The 12,721-nt window shown below is 43.1% G+C and overlaps 1 protein-coding gene across 3 annotated transcripts; it reads right to left on the bottom strand.

Moving 5' to 3' along the window:
- Window positions 1–531: 531 nt before the first annotated feature.
- LOC118391404 (BTB/POZ domain-containing adapter for CUL3-mediated RhoA degradation protein 3) lies at window positions 532–10,227 on the bottom strand. Of its 3 annotated transcripts, none has more exons than XM_035782762.2 (7): window positions 9,837–10,227; window positions 5,439–5,652; window positions 5,033–5,202; window positions 4,805–4,891; window positions 4,639–4,691; window positions 2,685–2,880; window positions 532–2,543 (listed from the first exon to the last, which is right to left on the bottom strand). In XM_035782762.2, the coding sequence occupies exons 1-7, from the start codon at window positions 9,837–9,839 to the stop codon at window positions 2,325–2,327; spliced, it is 942 nt and encodes a 313-aa protein (XP_035638655.1). In that variant the 5' UTR covers window positions 9,840–10,227; the 3' UTR covers window positions 532–2,324. The 3 variants fall into 3 exon arrangements, with proteins under 3 accessions (XP_035638655.1, XP_035638656.1, XP_035638657.1); XM_035782763.2 differs by lacking the exon at window positions 9,837–10,227 and adding an exon at window positions 9,647–9,810; XM_035782764.2 differs by lacking the exon at window positions 9,837–10,227 and adding an exon at window positions 9,452–9,582.
- Window positions 10,228–12,721: the final 2,494 nt, after the last annotated feature.

The following is a 12,721-nucleotide window of genomic DNA, read 5'->3' on the forward strand; positions in this document are numbered from 1 at the left end:
ATGAACATTTCTCTTATATTTACTCAGGAATCAACTCAAAGTCCTGTCCAATGATTAAAAATTGAACTGGATCTCTTGCACTTAAAGTAATAGACTGGGCAAATAATCTGATTCTACAAGGTTTGAGGCATCTTGGGACTTATATCATAAATGAGAACCTGCATCCTCTCTAGAAGGGTTTGACATATTACCAAAACTCCAAGACCATTTCACAATCCCTTCATCTTAACTGAAATCTCAACAAATGGTTCATAATGTGGAGAAAATCCCAAATTAATTACAGGTGTTCCACTCTGTCAAAACCTTCACCTGTTATTAAGATACACATCACCTACATGGGCTCAGTTGTGATTACTGTATTAGGGCTCATTTGTAAAATGTAGTTTTTTTGGTGGGATATTTTCACTATATTTTATAGAGATAAACAACATGGTTAAAATAGTCTAATTGATTTTGAAGCAATAGGCTGTGTCATCATTTGTATACTTTCTCACAAAGATGCTGTACCATATTTACATTAAAACCAACTAATGTATTCATAAAAATCTTTATTGTAAGAAATGTTAAATACAGTGCAAAAGACAATCCTTTCCCAGGTAAAAGTGTTAAAAATTGTGACATTATTTGCTGTCTGGATGTGCTTGGTTTAATCTCTTGCCATCGGTCTTCCAAACAAGTTGTCTTGTAACGTCGCCCTCAAATAATTATTGAAACAGGAAGCAATAGCATCCATTTAATTACACATCCAGCATCTCAAAAGGTTCTTCAGGATGCCCCAAAAAATACTTAATCCATGACTACAATATAAAAGGTGGGCGTATTCACACCACTTACAACCCACCCCTGAATTGTAACATTGCTCTGGGGTAAAGTTCCCCTAGGCAAATATCTAGGGTCAGCTTCCCAACCCTTATCCGTTCTTGGGGGAAATACAAAACTGACCCAAGATCAGCATCTAGGGGTAACTTCAACAACTTAGCACACTTTCAGTGTCTTTGTACACAACACCCTCTGCTGGATGAAATGAGAACATACAGAAAATAGAAGAACCAAATTTCTAAAACATGATAAAATGCAGTTGGCATATTTGAAAAATTAAAGGAGAGCCGCACACTCTAGGAGCTCAGATGCAATAATTTAATAACCTAATATCCAACGTTTGGACAGACAATGTTCTACTCTGCTAGCCAGCACCTCGTCTAAATAGGTACATTTATTTCGCCTCGAGATACAGTTTGCAAATCACCAATTCAAGCTAATGAATATATTTGTCCTTCACTCCAACCCCAGTCGATGCATTGAACGGTTGTTGGTGGAGCAATGTCTACATAAGGGTGCAAATTAAAAACTCACAAAAGCTCTGACAAAGGGCCTTGAGGACAATATATAAAGCTTAATAAAGAACAGTCACACTAGCAAGAGCAGCGTACAGGTTTCTTTTCTCTCTCATAAATCATCTCTAAAAACTGAAGTGGTAGGAAAAGGTATTGTTACACAGTGTATTACTATAATCACTGAAATACAATTGACCTGAACTAGCTACTCTGTGAGAATACATGAACTTCCAAGCTTGTTGTAGTGACATGATAAAGTAAATCAGATTGTAAGCTGCACTTACACCCACAGACTTAAGGCACAAGACCACAGATTTAAGGCACCAGATCTCCTACTGGACATGTCAACATTCATACAAAGATGAGATATACAAAACATATGGTAATACAGGGGTCAAATAAGTCTTCTTTGACCACTGATAAAAAGAACAGCTCTTATGAAGGGTTTAGAAAAAAATGATACAGCCATTTGGGACAACACACAAACTAACACCCAAACCATGCTCTACTTAAGCAATAAGGCATGAGGGGGTGTGGTATATGGCCATATACCACAAACCCCTGAGGTGCTTTATTGCTATTATAAACTGGTTGCCAACGTAATTAGAGTAAAAATAAATGTTGTCATACCCATGGTATACGGTCTGATATACCACGGCTGTCAGCCAATCAGCATTCAGGGCTCGAACCACCCAGTTTATAATCATGATTAGAGACTGGCAAAAGTTCATAAGTGGCTGTGATGCAGAAGCACAGAGGTCACTTGTGGTCAATGTCAAGGATATGAGATTACTTGTGGGTATTGTGATTGTTCTCTGTCAGTAATAGTCACTGCAGATACTGACAATGTTGGTTGGCTTACTGGTGGTGATAATGTTGGTTGGCTGGTATAGTTACGGGTGGCTATAATGTTAGTTGGCTTACTGGTGGTGATAATGTTGGTTGGCTGGTATAGTTAGTGGTGGTGATTATGTTGGTTGGCTGGTATAGTTACTGGTGGTGGTGGGTGCGGTCATCAGGGCGTTTGATGTGAATGCGTCGCACCCTCTCGATGAGTTCCCGCTCCTCGTCCTCATCCAGGTGATGGGATCGGCCTGCAGCGCCCCCTGTAGCCTCCAGTAGAGCGTTGTCTGGACCACGCCCGTCCTGAGACTCATACAGCAGGATGTTGAGTGTCTCCTCATAGATACGAGCCTCTGGGAACTCCACCTGAGGAAAGACTATACTGCTTCGACCACACTGGGTACAAATACAAGGTTTCTCACTGACAAGACTAGTCTATGCTTTTGCCAGAGCAAGCAACATTCATATCATACATTTTCTGTGTTCTTGCTGTGGGAAACCAATTACCTTGGTTTGCTTCTTCTCTGTGGCGTAGACTATGGAGGTACAGCACACCTCAGCGATCTTACGGCCCTGCCCATAGAACGACCAGCAGCAGATCTCATCCCCGATCACGTCCTTGATGAAGAGCACACGTCCGTTGAACCGCAGAGAGAGCTTGTCAAACAGCTCTATGTTTTTCAGCATGTTGTCATCGGAGTTGCTGTGAAAAGGTAATGACACCAGATGTTAATGTATGGTTGTCAATCGGTTTAAATCGCTATACACGACTGCTCTGGGGGTTGATCACTTACATCTTGTGGTCTTGACTCTGATTTTCAGAATTGGGATGAAAAGTTTATCTTGCTAGCTAGCTAACATTAGCTGTTTGGATTCATATAATGCGGCCCGGCTTAATTGTTTCATCTGTCGGGAAGAATTACAACAAGTACCGCATGCTGTGTCTAGAGATGGCAGAAGAGGCTCAGGGACTGTTCTTAACCACTGCCAAGATGTGGTGGCTTTTCGTGCTCTTTTCAGCAGCTGTTGCATCACCCAGGTGGGTGCTACATGTTCCTCAATGGAGGACCAGGTCCTATGGAGGATACTGATAATGTTGGTTGGCTGGTATAGTTACTGGTGGTGATAATGTTGGTTGGCTGGTATAGTTACTGGTGGTGATAATGTTGGTTGGCTGGTATAGTTACTGGTGGTGATAATGTTGGTTGGCTGGTATAGTTACTGGTGGTGATAATGTTGGTTGGCTGGTATAGTTACTGGTGGTGATAATGTTGGTTGGCTGGTATAGTTACTGGTGGTGATAATGTTGGTTGGCTGGTATAGTTACTGGTGGTGATAATGTTGGTTGGCTGGTATAGTTACTGGTGGTGATAATGTTGGTTGGCTGGTATAGTTACTGGTGGTGATAATGTTGGTTGACTGGTATAGTTACTGGTGGTGATAATGTTGGTTGGCTGGTATAGTTACTGGTGGTGATAATGTTGGTTGGCTGGTATAGTTACTGGTGGTGATAATGTTGGTTGGCTGGTATAGTTACTGGTGGTGATAATGTTGGTTGGCTGGTATAGCTACTGGTGGTGATAATGTTGGTTGGCTGGTATAGTTACTGGTGGTGATAATGTTGGTTGGCTGGTATAGTTACTGGTGGTGATAATGTTGGTTGGCTGGTATAGTTACTGGTGGTGATAATGTTGGTTGGCTGGTATAGTTACTGGTGGTGATAATGTTGGTTGGCTGGTATAGTTACTGGTGGTGATAATGTTGGTTGGCTGGTATAGTTACTGGTGGTGATAATGTTGGTTGGCTGGTATAGTTACTGGTGGTGATAATGTTGGTTGGCTGGTATAGTTACTGGTGGTGATAATGTTGGTTGGCTGGTATAGTTACTGGTGGTGATAATGTTGGTTGGCTGGTATAGTTACTGGTGGTGATAATGTTGGTTGGCTGGTATAGTTACTGGTGGTGATAATGTTGGTTGGCTGGTATAGTTACTGGTGGTGATAATGTTGGTTGGCTGGTATAGTTACTGGTGGTGATAATGTTGGTTGGCTGGTATAGTTACTGGTGGTGATAATGTTGGTTGGCTTACTGGTGGTAAAAATCTGACCGGAGAAGCAAATGTGGTGCACTGATGAAGAGCTCCGGGCCCGTTTGTCAGACTGTCTTTGGTACAGCCAGTGAGAAACATAGACGCTCCCTCCGCTGGAGCTACACTGTCTTTCCAATCCAAAGTGCCTCAACTCCCAGCCATTTAGCAAAAGCCAAATAGAAACATTTAATCTCCATCAATTTAAGTATATTTGTTTCACTTTTTATGCACTTTGATATTATTTTCTGTAATGAATAGTGCTATACAAGTTAAATGTATTGATACAATCCCCTTCACACATACATTTAAGAAACACAGTGATGAGCTCATTATAAGTATTTTCCCCACAATCATATGCAATGTTTAGCTTGCCTGGTGTAAGAGTACTTGTTGTTGCTCCTGTTGTATAACAGCTTGACTGTGGGCTGTAATACAAAATTAAAAGACACAGAGGCAGTCAGTGTTGAGAAACAAACAGAATACAATACTGTGACATGTCTGTCTAATCATACATGTAAATTGTGATTTTTCTTTTAACCTTGTTGGAGGTAGATATGAGTCTCTGTTCTTCCTTTGATGAAGTGACCAAGGGCACTTTACAGAAGGGCTCATACATATCTTTGTTCTGAACGCATGGAGGAAAACAGGACACAAATAATTCAATGATGGCATGATGGGCCACACAAGCACACAGAGAAGGAGAGACACCAAGAGAGAGAATAATTACAGGTAAGTGTTTACAGTATGTTAAGGTGATACACAATACCTGTAAGGCAGCATGGCACTCGTCAGCTAACCCCTGCACCAGGTAATATTTGGCCTCTGCCAGGAGCTCTTCCACCTCTCTCCGGATCTCAGGCAGAGGTACAGCACCATCACGCAGGTAGTTCAGAATGGTCCCAAAGTGCTTCCCACACCTGTCAATAAGGATCCAGCCTGCAGCAGAGGACAGGGCTCATTACATTGAGAAGTGGCAGGGACAACAGAGTGGAGATAGTAGACTGTGCGTCATATAGCGTCATCTCAGAAGACATGATGGGAGGCATGCAAGGGCAGCTAGCCTGGGAGAATCGTATCCTATGCAGCATGAAGGAACATGGAGTGCCAAGACTTGGCATTGGACAAAGGTTTGGGAAACCCTTGGTGCAGTCAACCCTTGTCATCATCAATACCTTCGCTGTCTGTGAGAACCTCCATCCTACCGCTGAACATGGCCTTGAGCATGGTGTCCTGCTTGGTAAGGGTCTGCATGGTGGTGTAGTAGAGCGCCCCGCCCACGTTCAGCTTCACATACTTCGAGCTGGGGCAGGAGCCCTTGAATGAGGTGGTACGGGTTGTAGCCGCAGGCAACGCCGAGCTCACCGCACTTACTCCTGACATCTCTTCCTGTGAGTCAAAACAGTCCAAATTTAAGTCATTAGCTACAATGATGGACTTCACAGCTGATATCAATCAGGCACCCCAAATAAATTGCAAGTATTGCTTTCTGTGTTTAACTAACGTTAGTAGTTAGATTCCGTTAGCTAGCTAGTTAACATGAAACTGCCATAAGCAAACAAGAAAACGCTCACCCAGAGGTGGCGCTCCTAGTAGCCGAGGACTTTAATGCAGGGAAACTTAAATCAGTTTTACCAAATTTCTATCAGCATGTTAAATGTGCAACCAGAGGGAAAAGAACTCTAAACCACCTTTACTCCACACACAGAGATGCATACAAAGCTCTCCCTCGCCCTCCATTTGGCAAATCTGACCATAATTCCATTCCCCTCAATCCTGTTAACAAGCAAAAATTAAAGCAGGAAGCACCCGTGACTAGATCAACAAAAAAAAGTGGTCAGATGAAGCAGATGCTAAGCTACAGGACTGTTTTTCTAGCACAGACTGGAATATGTTCCGGGATTCCTCCAATGGCATTGAGGAGTACACTACATCTGTCATTGACTTCATCAATAAGTGCATCGATGACGTCGTCCCCACAGTGACCATACGTACATACCCCAACCAGAAGCCATGGATTACAGGCAGCATCCACACTGAGCTAAAGGCTAGAGCTGCCGCTTTCAAGGAGCGGGACTCGGAAGCTTATAAGAAATCCCGCTATGCCCTCTGACAAACCATTAAACAGGCAAAGCATCAATACAGGACTAAGATCGAATCGTACTACACCGGCTCTGACGCTCGTCGGATGTGGCAGGGCTTGAAAACTATTATGGACTACCAAGGGAAGAACAACCGAGAGCTGCCCAGTGACACGACACGAGTGTGATCATGCTCTCCAGAGCCGATGTGAGTAAGACCTTTAGACAGGTCAACATTCACAAGGCCGCAGGGCCAGACGGATTATCAGGACGTGTACTGCGAGCATGCGCTGACCAACATGCAAGTGTCTTCACTGACATTTTCAACCTCTCCCTGTCCGAGTGTGTAATAGCAACATGTTTTAAGCAGACCACCATAATAATATAATAATAATAATAATAATATATGCCATTTAGCTGACGCTTTTATCCAAAGCGACTTACAGTCATGTGTGCATACATTCTACGTATGGGTGGTCCCGGGAATCGAACCCACTACCCTGGCGTTACAAGCGCCATGCTCTACCAACTGAGCCACAGAAGGACCACAATAATGCCTTGCCAAAGCACACCATGACGGTCGTGAAGCGGGCACGACAAAATCGATTCCCCCTCAGGAGACTGAAAAGATTCGGCACGGGTCCTCAGATCCTCAAAAGGTGCTACAGCTGCACCATCGAGAGCAACCTGACTTGTTGCATCACTGCCTGGTATGGCAACTGCTCAGCCTCTGACCGCAAGGCACTACAGATGGTAGTGCGAACAGCCCAGTATATCACTGGGTCCAAGCTTCCTGCCATCCAGGACCTCTATACCAGGCGGTGTCAGAGGAAGGCCCTAATAATTGTCAAAGACTCCACCACCCTAGTCATAGACTGTTCTCTCTGCTACCACACGGCAAGCGGTACCGGAGCGCCACGTCTAGGTCCAAGAGGCTTCTAAACAGCTTCTACCCCCAAACCATAAGACTCCTGAACATCTAGTCAAATGGCTACCTAAACTATTTGCATTGCCCCCCCCCTCCCCTCTACACCACTCTGTTGTCATCTATGCATAGTCACTGATTAAATCTACCTACAGTGAGGGGGGAAAGTATTTGATCCCCTGCTGATTTTGTACATTTGCCCACTGACAAAGAAATTATCCATCTATAATTTTAATGGTAGGTTTATTTGAACAGTGAGAGACAGAATAACAACAGAATAAATAATAATGAAAAAAAATCCAGAAAAACATGTAAAAAATTTTATAAATTGATTTGCATTTTAATGAGGGGAAATAAGTATCAATCAGAAAGATCTCTGGCTCCCAGGTGTCTTTTATACAGGTAACGAGCTGAGATTAGGAGCACACTCTTAAAGGGAGTGCTCCTAATCTCAGCTTGTTACCTGTATATAAGACACCTGTCCACAGAAGCAATCAATCAGATTCCAAACTCTCCACCATGGCCAAGACCAAAGAGCTCGCCAAGGATGTCAGGGACAAGATTGTAGACCTACACAAGGCTGGAATGGGCTACAAGATCATCGCCAAGCAGCTTGGTGAGAAGGTGACAACCGTTGGTGTGATTATTTGCAAATGGAAGAAACACAAAAGAACTGTCAATCTCCCTCGGCCTGGGGCTCCATGCAAGATCTCACCTCATGGAGTTGCAATGATCATGATAACGGTGAGGAATCAGCCCAGAACTACACGGGAGGATCTTGTCAATGATCTGAAGGCAGCGGGGACCATAGTCACCAAGAAAACAATTGGTACGCCGTGAAGGGCTGAAATCCTGCAGTGCCCACAAGGTCCCCGTGCTCAAGAAAGCACACATACATGCCCGTCTGAAGTTTGCCAATGAACATCTGAATGATTCAGAGGACAACTGGGTGAAAGTGTTGTGGTCAGATGAGACCAAAATGGAGCTCTTTGGCATTAAATCAACTCGCCGTGTTTGGAGGAGGAGGAATGCTGCCTTACTACCCCAAGAACACCATCCTCACCGTCAAACATGGAGGTGGTAACATTATGCTTTGGGGGTGTTTTTCTGCTAAGGGGACAGGACAACCTCACTGCATCAAAGGGACGATGGACGGGGCCATGTACCGTCAATTCTTGGGTGAGAACCTCCTTCCCTAAGCCAAGGGCATTGAAAATGGGTCGTGGATGGGTATTCCAGCATGACAATGACCCAAAACACACGGCCAAGGCAACAAAGGAGTGGCTCAAGAAGAAGCACATTAAGGTCCTGGAGTGGCCTAGCCGGTCTCCAGACCTTAATCCCATAGAAAATCTGTGTAGGGAGCTGAAGGTTCGAGTTGCCAAAAGTCAACCTCGAAACCTTAATGACTTGGAGAAGATCTGCAAAGAGGAGTGGGACAAAATCCCTCCTGAGATGTGTGCAAACCTGATGGACACTACAAGATACGTCTGACCTCTGATTGTCAACAAGGGTTTTAAAATGCAAATCAATTTATAACATTGTTGACATGCGTTTTTCTGGATTTTTGTTGTTATTCTGTCTCTCACTGTTCAAATAAACTTACCATAAAGAATTAGACTGATCATTTCTTTGTCAGTGGGCAAACGTACAAAATCAGTAGGGGATCAAATAATATTTTCCCTCACTGTTAATTAAATTAATCGGTGAACTGGCTCATTGACTCTGTACCAGCACCCCCCTGTATATATATATTTTTTTTACTGCTGCTCTTTAATTACTTTTATCCGTATTTTTTTTTTAACTGCACTGTTTGTTAGGGGCTCATAAGTAAGCATTTCACTGGAAGGTCTACTACACCTGTTGTATTCGGCGCAGGTGACTAATACATTTTGATGACAGGCTAGCAGGTTAGACTTCAAAACCCATACATATGGGTGCCATCATAACTAGCTAGCTAGTTTGTTTGAAACTCAGTTTATAACAAGCCAAAAAAATACACAACAAATCCGGTTCTTAAACTAGGGTAAATAGTTAGCCAACAATAATATATGGGGCCAATGACAAGTCTAACCTGCTAACGTTAGCTTGTCATCAAAAGTTCAAAGCCGTTTCATGTTAACTAACGTTAGCTAGCAAGCGGAATCTTAACTACTAGTTAAACACAGAAAGCAATACTTACACTACAGCTACTGAATAGTTATCTAGCCATTTATCTGGATCTAACTTGCTAACTCTGGTCTGGCTAGCTGACTTTATGTGAATGCTAGCTAGCCGTGAAAGCTCCTTTTTTAGGGACCTCCGCTAGCAAATCCATTGTTTTACCAAGACTGTTGGCTAGCTAGCTAACAGTTAGCTACATAGCTAGCTAACTTACATCGTTACTGTGGTTCCAGGTTGTCAAGAATTCCCCTAGACAAAAGCCTAGCTAACTACATCCTGTAGATTAACCGTTACATAGCTATCTAGTCGTGTGTGTACTTTAACATTATCTTAATAGTCGAATCGCCCAGTTACTAGTTAACGTTAGTTAGCCGGATATAAAAATACAACAAAAAAAAACGTACCATAGGACCCGGTCAGTCAGCCTGGAAACAAAGTTTGCTGACTAGATCGTGTTAAATTCAGACTTCTATGGTAACGTTATATTGACGTTCGCACATTTTACTAATCGGGATGGAAACAGGATCACCCAAAAACTGAACAAAAAAAACGAATCTTACAACTTTCTGTTAAAAATATAAACGAATCTGAGATGGGAGGGTGGGCAGGCTTCCGTCGCCAGTAGTCTAGCACTTTCAAGTCTTAAATAGCCACAGCAAGGAGTCATCATGTCAGGTAGTCCTGAGGCATGGTCCTAGGGCTCAGGTCCTCTGAAAGAGAGAATTAGAGAGAGCAAGCTTAAATTCACCCAGGACACTGAATAGGACAGGAGAAGTACTCCTGATATAACAAACTGACCCTAGCCCCCCACACACAAACTACTGCAGCATAAATACTGGAGGCTGAGACAGGAGGGGTCAGGAGACATTGTGGCCCCATCCTAGGACACCCCCGGACAGGGCCAAACAGGAAGGATATAACCCCACCCACACCAGGAACATGACCCCAACACAATTGCAACACCGATCGTCCATCTATACACCATTCTTCAGCATACTCCGTCCGTCTGCACACACTTGAAACATGGCCAAATCCTTAAACATTTTTACAAAGCTGTATACATAACCAATCTTTGCATAGATAGGTGCTCTTTATAAAACATTTAAAAAACAGGGCCGACATACTTATTTGTCTCCATTCACCCAGCGGGTCAGACGCCGGGCACCAACCACAAGAATCCTCTTCAGGTATTCAACCTGAGCATCCGTCGTTACTCCTGAAATGACTCCTTTGATGGGTGCTTGGCTCCGAAGTTTAAAGCACAATACTTCTGTTGTTCGGATTCTTGTGATGCCCACTGCAATCTTCCTCTTTTCTTCAGAAATATCATTAATCAAAATAAGACCACACCTGGTCACTCTAGACAACTTTTCCCAGCGCATACTTCACATTTTCCAACACCTCAAACGGGCATCATTACCCAATTACCCAATAAACGCATCCCACCAAGAAACGATGTATTATCATTTATAAACGTATCCTACACTCCAATTTCAGACTATTCCCTTTTCTGTTCAATTTTTTTAGACTGCTGCAGTAGTGATGCGTGGGTAAAAATCACAGAGGAAGCCAGAAAAAAGCCATATTACTATCTCTGTTGTGATAACTGTGTTTGCTCTATAAATCCTGTTAATTCATATGCCCTGCGACAGTGATATATAGGCCTAAGGCCGAGACAATAAGACCGTGGCAGAATCAATTCAACCGCATCTTTGTTTTGCCACAAAACTGGATAGCAACCTCTGTCTGGTTCAGTCCACAAAGCATATTGCATGCATATTGCATGACAGTTAGTTTATTTGTCCCGTTTTCGAGAAGACCCTCTCAGAGGGAATGGATGTGGCCACTATGCAGAGTCTCCCTGTCATGACTTTAGTAAGCAGTGGGTAGACAGAGGCCTTGTTCTTCCACCAGCTCAGAGGATCTGCAGATCTTTGGAGGAGGGGCTCCTCCAAATAGGATCAGACCTCCATTATGACATCTGCTGAGGGATTCCTTTGTGCTGCATCCCCAGTTACTCTCTCATCAAACAGCATCCAAACAGCAGACGTATGTGGTATTACTGCTGGTGCTTCTGCTCGTCTGATCCCTCTTCTTCCTGTTGTCCTGGTGCCTGAGCCAGCTGACTGCTGAGGCTGTCCCTCCCTGTTATTCCCTGCAGCTGAGGTTACTCAAATTCTACCTTTTGTAATGCCCACCCAGAAATGGTGCTGCATCTTTTTCTGGTATTGTATTATTTTTCTGGCATTGAAAACTGTGTCAAGACATCAGTAGATTTATAATTGAACACATTTATGAAGATTTTACACTATTGTGGAGAGATGTACTGCTTGGATTCTTTACCTATGATAGAAATAAGCTGAAACAATTTTATGTAATTAATTAAATTATTCTTTTGGCCAGATTTCATATTCACAAATGTAAATTTACAAACAACACCACATTTTCTTACATTACAAAAATAAATGTAACTATATTTTAAGACAATTACATTTAACATTTACATTTAAGTCATTTAGCAGACGCTCTTATCCAGAGCGACTTACAAATTGGTGCATTCACCTTATGACATCCAGTGGAACAGTCACTTTACAATAGTGCATCTAAATCTTAAAGGGGGGTGAGAAGGGTTACTTATCCTAGGTATTCCTTAAAGAGGTGGGGTTTCAGGTGTCTCCGGAAGGTGGTGATTGACTCCGCTGTCCTGGCGTCGTGAGGGAGTTTGTTCCACCATTGGGGGGCCAGAGCAGCGAACAGTTTTGACTGGGCTGAGCGGGAACTGTACTTCCTCAGTGGTAGGGAGGCGAGCAGGCCAGAGGTGGATGAACGCAGTGCCCTTGTTTGGGTGTAGGGCCTGCTAACAAAAAAGCTGTTAGAATTCTAAGTGTATGTATGTCCCTTAAGGTCCTTGTGTAATGTGATATTGTACCCCCTAGCCCAATTGTCCTTTGTATATTATTTATATATACTTGTTCCAACATGTAATAATAATAAAAATAGTCCCAGAACTAGACAGAGGATGGCTCTTTGATGACCATGGGATGTTTAGCAGTAAACACTTGAGTTAAGGCCCTATCACTGAGTCAATTTATAAGGTCTGCTTCCGATTTTCTACCCTTCTCCAGAAGTGTGCACTTCCTTAGCATTTCGTTCACTTTATGCATTGTCAATCTCGTGTTGCAATGGCTCGCTGCTATGTAGCTGCAACGGCGCCATCTAATGGAGAAGTAGCAACTACACAGCTTGGCAGTACACCACACAACACGGACTGTCTCAATGATCTTATTGG

This window comes from Oncorhynchus keta, chromosome 12 (genome assembly GCF_023373465.1).
Source record: "Oncorhynchus keta strain PuntledgeMale-10-30-2019 chromosome 12, Oket_V2, whole genome shotgun sequence".
Taxonomy (NCBI): domain Eukaryota; kingdom Metazoa; phylum Chordata; class Actinopteri; order Salmoniformes; family Salmonidae; genus Oncorhynchus; species Oncorhynchus keta.

Excerpts from the sequence above, each read along its gene's own strand:
- LOC118391404 (XM_035782762.2), bottom strand. Across the intron at positions 4,692-4,804 it reads TCATATCTACCTCCAACAAG|CCCACAGTCAAGCTGTTATA; the intron begins GTTAAAAGAAAA and ends TTTGTATTACAG. Across the intron at positions 2,544-2,684 it reads CAGAGAAGAAGCAAACCAAG|GTGGAGTTCCCAGAGGCTCG; the intron begins GTAATTGGTTTC and ends GTCTTTCCTCAG.